The sequence below is a fragment of the Physella acuta genome, unplaced genomic scaffold, assembly GCF_028476545.2.
Source record: "Physella acuta isolate Inbredline_101_S28 unplaced genomic scaffold, ASM2847654v3 ptg000691l, whole genome shotgun sequence".
NCBI lineage: Eukaryota > Metazoa > Mollusca > Gastropoda > Physidae > Physella > Physella acuta.
This window is the reverse complement of record NW_026732210.1, coordinates 594-10000: the sequence shown is the minus strand read 5'-3', so window position 1 is coordinate 10000 and position 9407 is coordinate 594. Positions and strand designations below refer to the sequence as shown.

The 9407-nt window shown below is 33.3% G+C and overlaps 2 protein-coding genes across 2 annotated transcripts; one reads left to right on the top strand and one right to left on the bottom strand.

Moving 5' to 3' along the window:
• The first annotated feature begins 794 nt into the window (after positions 1-794).
• Positions 795-4070, top strand: LOC131949353 (peptide methionine sulfoxide reductase MsrB-like). Its single transcript, XM_059311210.1, is given in 6 exon segments — positions 795-904; positions 2839-2957; positions 3149-3184; positions 3186-3226; positions 3370-3514; positions 3661-4070. Coding segments are annotated over 6 exon segments (492 nt in total). The 5' UTR covers positions 795-879; the 3' UTR covers positions 3787-4070.
• Positions 4071-4176: 106 nt separating this feature from the next.
• LOC131949352 (26S proteasome non-ATPase regulatory subunit 6) lies at positions 4177-9061 on the bottom strand. The gene is made up of 8 exons (XM_059311209.1): positions 8779-9061; positions 6819-7024; positions 6243-6388; positions 5864-6083; positions 5599-5707; positions 5317-5485; positions 5102-5207; positions 4177-4565 (listed from the first exon to the last, which is right to left on the bottom strand). Exons 1-8 carry the CDS (start codon positions 8921-8923, stop codon positions 4497-4499), a joined length of 1170 nt encoding a protein of 389 aa, XP_059167192.1. The 5' UTR covers positions 8924-9061; the 3' UTR covers positions 4177-4496.
• Positions 9062-9407: the final 346 nt, after the last annotated feature.

Genomic DNA, 9407 nt, shown 5'->3' with positions numbered 1-9407 from the left:
TATATTCCCTTATGATATTAGGTTACCCGTAACACAAAGAAAAAGAGCCGACAGATTAGTTTTGGGCGTAAATATGAGTGTTCATTGCATATAGTAATAACATGCTTTGATGTAAATTCCCAGGTAGTTGAGGCAGGTGGTATAGTATCAGGTGGTGTGAATTCACAGGTAGGCGATAGTGTTAGACGTGAATTCACAGTTAGGTGGTAGTGTTAAACTTGAATTGACAGGTAGGTGGTAGTGTTAGACGTGAATTCACAGGTAGGTGGTAGTGTTATGTAAAGCAACATAATCAACAAAGAAAGGGGGGGGGGGGGGGGTCCTGTATGTTTTAAAGCTACAAAGTCGCAGTGGTGGCCTAAGTCAGTATAACAACTGAGAGTTGGCCATGATGGCGTGAGAGTTGGCCATGATGGTGTGACAGTTGGCCATGATGTCGTGAGAGGTGGCCATGATGGCGTGAGAGTTGGCCATGATGGCGTGAAAAGTGGCCATGATGCAGAGAAAAAAAAGAAACGGATTTTCTTTGATTTTCTATAATCACACGGCACCACTATTTAAATAACTATTAAGAAACGTCCATATTACGACTCTCTGTCTTACCCCCCCCCCCCCCCCCCCCATTTAAAACATCCTGGCCTTAGTGTTGAAAACTGGATATTATTTTCATTGAAACAAGTGGACTTGCCTAATGTTTCAAATAAGATGAATCCAACATGGGATACAGTTTGACTTTAAGCCATTAAGTTAAAGTGTCGTTGGGGTTTATGTGAGCATAAATTAATTTTGTTGTTAAAATCTTATGCACCAAGTTGCACTAGAGCATCACAAAAACAGGAAAAATACAAAGGCGTATGTTTGAAAATATACACTAAATAAATGGGATCTTGTTCAAGTGTGAATGGTAATCTTCTTTAATCACGATACATTTAAGTTTTAGTACATTAAAATCAACTGGAAATAAATTTAGTATCGATTTACGAGCTTAGGTGAATTTAACCTAATCTAGATCTAGATTCTAGAACTAGAAATCTAATTTAAAGCATATAGATCTAGATCTATATCTAGTTATAGATTCTAAGCCTAATTTAAAATCAAGATGTTGACTAAGTGTTAAAGTAACATTAATATAGTAATGTGCAGACCTATTTCTCGAATATTTTCTCGAATCTAGATCTACTATTGTACTAAAATGCATGATACATCATTTTCTTTAAAAACTAGATTTCTAGATTCTAAACACATTGTTAGAATCATATTTTATAACTGTATTACTGTATTGCCTTACTGCATTGTTCAAGTTAATATTTATTATTTTTGCGAAAATATTTGTTTGGCTAAATCGCGAATGTTAAGTTCAACTACTGCTTTTATTTACTTTTTTAGTTCTTGTTATATAATCATCACAATGTTATGAAACAGCAGATGATAGAATATGCTGCGTCATGTTCTGTATTTAAGAAGGGTGATCCCTCAGGTCTTATCCACCAATCTCACTCTCGATATTGCTTTAAAATTCACAAGTTTGAAAACATTTGGCCACTTCATCAGTATTTCTAGATCAACATCGTCATCATCAGTAGTTGCCAGACTTGGACAGTCGCGAAGTCAGAGTTTCCGAAAAATAAATTCGTCTTTTAACTTTCAGAGTTTTAGATCTAGCTCTAGAAAAATGGGAGATACGCAATCGGGTATGCTACTAGATTATAATACTTGTAAAGAAATATTAATCTAGGTCTAGCAAAAATTATTCAGCGATCACTGTGCTAAGTCAGTGACAAGTTGCTAGTTAGTAGTTAGTGTGCTTAGGCCTTAGTGTTCGTTAGCTCAAGATAAGATTTAGGTGTTATTTACTAGCCCTATACACTATACAAGATAGGCCAATTCAATATGAATATAGGGCTCAAATATAGGCCTATCTATACTCAGATAGTAGATCTATATAAAAAATAAAAAATACTATTTATTTATTACTTGCTGCCTGCAAAATCTGCTTCCTACAAACAAGATTTAGATTTGATTAGTAGAGATCCAATAGTATTATTAAGTATTAAGATAAGAAGTAAGCAATCGAGCATGGCATCGCTTTCTGAGAACTCCCACCCTCTCGTTGTCCCACAATTTTGAGCCCCCTACTCGTAGGACAACCAGTGTTTCTTCCAGACTTTTTTCTCGGGGGGGGGGGGGGACGGGACACAGTTGACTTTCTTTGGGGGCGGACACTGTTAAAAGTATATATTTCATTTCGCTCAGGGCTCCGGGGGGGGGGGGGGGGGGTAGCTGCCGCTTCCCCCCCCCCCCCCCCCCCCCCAAAGAGATGCCTGGAAGAAACTCTGAGGACAATCCCTTATTAATTTTTATTAAAATTTAAATTTTTATAAAAAGGAATAAACGTAATATACTTACCTGTAGTAGGCTGAATAGTAAGTAGTATTATACTTTATTTTACGATAATACCAGCCCTTGATAGTTTGAGCACTCCAGGCTATTACAGTATTACTATTTTTTGGCATTTTTAGCATGGACATGTTTAACTACTGAACTGTTAAATAATGATATATTATGGGTTTTATATTGTTAAGCTTTGAATTAAAATTATCCTATGCCCTACATTAATAAGAGTAATGTGCTTAAAAAATGTATTGCTTTCTATTTTATTGCATCATAAAATAGTACTCAGCGTAGCAAGTAAGCAAGTTTTCACTAATTTGTACTTCTGCTAGTGTTTGAAAAGTGTTAAACAATAATGAATTTAAATGATTCCCATCTTACTTGTAGAGACAATGGTGAAAAAAATGGTTTGTGCTGCTGTTCTATTGCCAACCATGTTCTATTTAGGGCTTGCAGATACAACTGGCATTGAGAGGCCAGGTAAAGTTAGACTTACTGATGAGGAATGGAAAGCGAAATTGTCCAAACAGGAATATAGTGTTTGCAGAAAACATGGAACTGAGCAGGTTGGAATATTTTGAAATATCACTTCACAAGACTTCTTAAACTTAATGTTCTTTAATAACTGTTGGATGTACAATGTTAAAGAAAAAATACTTTTACCATTACTTTTTTTTATAGTTTAACAGTTTAAGCTGTACATTTTTTAAATGTGACTTTAATGTAATAATTTTTCATTTTACCTGCTTTGCTTCAGGCATGGACTGGGGAACTATTGGATAATAAAGCAAAGGGGGATCTATGTTTGTGCATGTTGTGGAACAGAACTCTTCAAGTATGCAGCTTAAGATTTTCAACTGTTTATATAATTTTACAAAAAAATACAATTCAGTTCCCTTAAATCTGTACAATTTTTATATTATAAATAATTTTTGTTTTTTGACAAACTTTTGATAATTTAATTGTTTTCTTCAAAAGTTCTTCTACCAAGTTTGATTCTGGGTCTGGCTGGCCATCGTTTTTCGATGTTCTTAAGGATAAAGACAAGCCAGAATTAGCTGCAGTTGACTATAGAACTGATGAAAGCAGTAGAATGGTGCGCACTGAAGTGTTGTGTGGAAAGGTAGTACACTTTGTTCTTAACAGAATCAGTAACAATCATACATCAGTTTTTTTTAAACAAAATTTTAAAGTTTTTTTTTGTTTAAGAAAAGTTAGTTTTCATAAAAAACATAGTACTAATGTGTAAAATTCCATGTTTGAATACAGTGTGATGCTCACCTTGGTCATGTATTTAATGATGGACCTAAACCAACTGGACTGCGTTATTGTATCAACAGTGTTTGTCTCAAGTTTAAACCAGAATCAGCAAGCAGTAAAAAGAGTGAATTGTGATTTTTATTTATGAATTTATACACACCATTTCAGTCTTTCTCTTGCTCAGTAACATATTTAGATCAGACTTTTATTTCTACTCCACTTACCAATACTTGAATTTCTTATTTAGTAATGATATATTAACCCCTCATTAACAGGTAATATCTTTTGTAGCCATTGTTTGCCAGTATGTAATATATGTATGATTATTATTTAGTAATTTATTTGCAGCCTTTATGTAATGGTTTCAAAATATTTGATGTGACAATAACTACATCAGTCTCACAGCATTAAACATTTTGTTTATAAAGTGGTGTGTGATTTTTTTTATTTCTTTTTCATAGACAATGTCATACATAGGGTCTAATTAAAAAAATCACAAATTTTCAATGACAATCAAATAAATAATAATGCTTCTGAAAAATCTTTAATCAGATAACCATAGAAAAAATTAAGACATGTAAGCCAAATATGTCAATTTAATTAGCTTTCTTTATAAACCATATGTTATATCCAAATACTTTTAAAACACTTTTTTTTTTGCAACTCAAGACAAATATTCAAATAGTCTAATAAGATTTTTTTTAGGTTTTTCAAACAAAAATAATACTTAATTCTAAATAGTAAATCCAAATTTTAAACATTTTGATATTTATCAAAACAGACAATATGCAAACATTCACACTAGACTTTAAAACATACAAACAGACATACATAGTTTGTAACAATTAAATGTTAATAACTCTGCTGAGCTTTTGTACTCTGTTTAAAAGAATGTCACCTTGCTTGATACAGTTCTGAAAGTAAAAAAATAATTGTGGTAAAGATAAAGAAAAATTCAAGTAAAACTGCACAAGTAGGCACCTCAAGCTGATAATTTAAAATGGTTCATGTTTTGTACTGTTATGTCAAGAACTAGAGATTCAAAGATCATGGCTACCAAATTTTTTCATTCATCTCAAACTGCAAATAACTAATATTAAACATTAGGATTACTTATTGAATAAAAACCACTGAATTTATTTTTAAGCATCAGTTGCATGATCACTTTATATCCAGGCTATTCAAACCCTGGCCTTTCTGTACCATTCATGGTATTTTGTCACCTATTAGCGTGTCAGGTGCTTAATTTTAAAATAAACACTTTTAAAACTTCATTTGATCCCAGTTTTTAAAGTATGCAATCACTTTTTATTATAGAAAACAGTTAAAAGTTAATATGCCTAGGGCTTTACTGAGACAAAAAATGAGTTTTTAGGTTAGTCTGAGGTACTTAGTAAATGTAATAATTGAAAGCTAACACAGTAGAATTGTTTGGTTAATATGCACCTACCTGATACTGCCAGTTTTTGCTGTCTGGTCTATTTGTCTCTACAATTCCACCAACTTTGTCAATTTTACAGTGCAGACGGCCAGCAGCTATAAACCTAGACAGCTCTCTAGAATGATAAATATAGATTTTTCATGTGAAGTTATACAGCCAGTATGAACTGTATATGCACTAAGATTAAAGTTTAATTTTGTAATGAAAGAGTAGCCCTGACTTACTGATCAATAAAAGCAACTGTAACACCAAACGATTTGGCCATGTAAGTTAAGGTTAGACTGCGATATGACTCCAACAGTTGGGCATAGGCCATGATGCGCATTTCTCGAACATAGTAGGAATAGTGTGAGGACAGGAGCCGATCATACTTCATTAGGTTTTCAACTTCCGCTAGAAATGAAAATTATTTATTTATCCAGAGCTTGACAACAATTTCAAAAGATTGTTAAATAGCTTATGAGAATATTCTAACAAGGATAAAATGCTTTTAAAACTGAACTAACCCAATGCAGTGAAAAAGTCGGCGTACAGGCAGTCATACAATGAGAACAGAAATTTACGAATGTTTGGCAGACTGTGAAGAACTTCTAGTATTTCAGATCCTTTGACAACCTTGATTTAAAAAATAAACAACTTTGGGTTAATTCTAAGTTATTTCTAAAAAATAAAAGTTAATTTCATTATAAGGAAGCTGGTCAGTATTGTCATAGCATATCATGATTATGAAATAATCTGTTATTGTTATCAAATACCCTTTCTGTGTTTTACCTTTTCTCTGAGTTCTGGCCGTTCCAGAGCTATCAAACAACAGAGGACAGTGTACGTAACAAACTGTTGATACTCCATCAGCTCATACGATGTGAAAGTTGCTATTGTGTCAAGAAAAAGGGCTGCTGCAGACTTGAAGTCTCTAATGGACATATTGTATAGAGCTCTATAAACCTTCAGCCTGTTGCGACGATCCCAATCACCACCTTCATCAATTAAACTGAAATAACAAACCATTTGTTAAACATAAAACAAAATATTTAACAACAGAATAGGAGGAGAAATTTGTTCAAATAAAAAGTTCTTCTCACAGATAAAGGTGCACACAAAAAAATACAATGAAAATAATACTAGAATTGATATAAAAACTAACATTTACCTTTGTGCCTTCTCAAGATTTTTAGTGATGAGATCATGGTCATTGTAGAACAGCCCAATTCTTATTAAATGAAAGACAATGTCCAACCTATACCCCAGTGCCACAGTTTTATCATAGGTCTTTCGAAATTCTGTGAGGGCATTTGCCTGAAATATAGGTTAAATATTTTCATAAGTACTGCTATTTACTTTCAACAAAGTCAAGTCAGTGTAGTCTATCAAAATATTTATTGAGTGTGATACAGGACACTGCACCCTATCTGCTTGTCAACTGAATATATGAATCTAGTCACTGGGTAGTAAGCTAAACTTCCCCAGGTGTGGCCAAGTTGGTATTTTTCTACTTCTAGTAGAACATCTACTGTTACATTAAGTCTAGTTAGTAATTGTTACGTTCCTTCTATTATGTACATCTTAGTGATGTCCCTTAAATTTAAATGTGTATTCTGTGTAGAGTGTAAGCTGTGTGTTTACATCTGGCTGTTTTAATTTTAAACAAAGATCTTGTAATCAGACCTGTTTTCTACATTCTAAATAAAGTAATATGAGCTGATTAACTTGTCATGATAAAACAAACCTTATCTCCAATTTGACAAAGGTATTCCGCCTTTGCTAACATACTATCCCTAATTTCAGTTTCTCCTAAGCTCTTTTCTGCATCTTTAATGGCCTCATCTAGCTGCTTCAACTTCTCTTCATTAGCAGCCTTCATTGCATTTAGAAGGGCTTCATCTTTCTTCCATCCCAGCTCTTGAGAAACTTCTTCATAAAAAGGTGCCATATCTAGATAATTTTAGTAAAAGTTATTAGTTAATAAAGTACATAAAATGCGGTTCATTTTTCAAAAAATGTTATTTATTAAATATGTTAGGGGATATAAAAATAATATTCCTGTTCCTCTGAGGTGTAGAATGATTGGACTAATTAATAAATGTTTTTTTCACAAGGGCTAATAGTCAAGAACTAGTTCTTACATTAAAACCTAGAGGTTTTTCTACATAAGTGTGATATTCAAATCAATTAGATAGCCACACTACAACCTCAATATTCCTTATTTCCATCCTTAACAACTTTAAACTAAAAGGTACTTGTCTCACTCAATTCACTGCCAGTAATTATGTTGATATTTAGGCCTCCTGATTGGTTAATGATACTAATGAAGTGTCTTAGACGTCTCAGTTAGTGTAATAACCAGTGTAATCAGACAAGTTAATAATGCCTAACATTTTCTCACTTTCAAAGACAAAGTGGCACTTTATCATCTGCATCTCACATTTAACCAAAACCCAGAGGCTCAACTAGTTAGTAGTATTAGATAGATTTCTTATACATGGGCTACAACTTATTAGGCATTAGGTAAGAAAAAAACTAGATCTAGACAATATCTAGTCACAAGACAAAAGTATTAAAATTATAGTATTAGGCCTAATTTTAGTAACTTAGAAGTTTTGGATGATTGAAGATACCGGTGTACTATAAGACGAGACTCATCGAAAAATAGGTGTGGTAGGTTGTTACTAGTTGTTAGTATTATTGTAATCTCGACTTGTTTTATGGTTAGACGTATGGTCACTATACTATGGTGGGACTTGCACTAGCCTGACTAGGCCAAGGCCTTGAGGGGTCAGCATCGATTAGTTAGGCCTAGTAGTAACCTAGTTATTAGTAGTTAATATTAGACCTACTGGTAATCTATCGTTTTGGGTACGTAAAATCGCCCGCGACTAGTAATGTGAAAAACAGGTGACTCCTTAAATTTTAATAATTATTTCACATTTTGAGGAGGATTTATGTTTAGAAAAATACAAAAATGTTTCCTTGTTTCATCTATGTACCTGTTTTTAAACAATTGAATTAAAACTTTTCAGTAATAAATGAACACCAGCGATGTTTCCAACAGATGCAACCACGCTCATTTACTATAGCAGCCATCTTGTTAAAGCTTTATTTTTATAGACATATAGCGCGAGATCCAGGCGGAAGTCACTCTATTTTACAAATGGCTGCTGTTTATATAGCAAATCTTGCTTGCAGACACTGCTGTTTAAAGTTAATATCTGGCCTATATTGATATATTTAGCCATTGATTTAGGTTTATTATTCATTTATCTATATTATTTGACACAAACATATCGCAATATACTTCTATTACAGCCTTGACAATGAGGTAACGTTTTCGTACATTAATAGCCGCGGGCGATTTTACGTACCCAAAACGATAGATTACCGACCTACTTAATATCTACTTATTATATAATATATATTAATAATATATTAATATATAGATTCTAGATCTAGTTACTAGAGTTAGTCACACTCAACTAAGTTAGTAGTTAGTTAGTTTAGTTACTAAGTTACTTGTCTTTTAGTTAGCACAAGACATGTATGTGTATTTTAGTTAACTACCTGTAGTGAGTAGTGTAACCTAACACCCCTTTTTTAAAGAAGATTCTATTATTGGACACTGGTGTAAAAAATCCCCCGAAGTTAAAAAAACATACAAATTCACAAAAGACAAACAAAACAAAAAAACTAACTGTTGGCTTTGATTTCTTCAAGAAGTTTCTTTTTTAAATCCTTGTCATTTTTGTATTTATCGGTTCCAAGTAAGAATCGAAGCTGAGCGTGCTCAAGATTTGGATTTTTTGCCAAACCCTCGTCTTCAAGATTTTCAATAGGCATTTTTTATCGTATTTTAGACTTAAATCTAGAATATTTGATTCTCTAGATCTTTGTTACAATGATTAGACGATTTTCCAAAGGTTTAGCTAAATTTACTAAAGTAACGCTTCCGGTTTCAATAGTTGTCTAACCTTTAACAACCTACCGGAAAACCGTATTGGTTTCTATTAGAGACTAGATACCAAAACATACGGAAAATATTTGTTAACAAAAAACGAGGTCCTTTGAAACATGAAATAACCGAATAGGCCTATAGTACCCATCTCAGACTAGATGAATTGGAGTTCATCTGTTGCCCTTGCCTAATGTAGTCTGCTATGTGGGCCTATTTTTGGGCGGTTTTTATTTTACCAGACTTGGGATGGGGTAGGTAATCAGGATTGGGAGCCTCAAACCTGTGAAAAGTGAAGGGAACACAAGATTTTGGGGAAAAAACTAATCCTGCGCTTTAACGCCCGGCCACGCTGTCTTTTTTATGCACTAA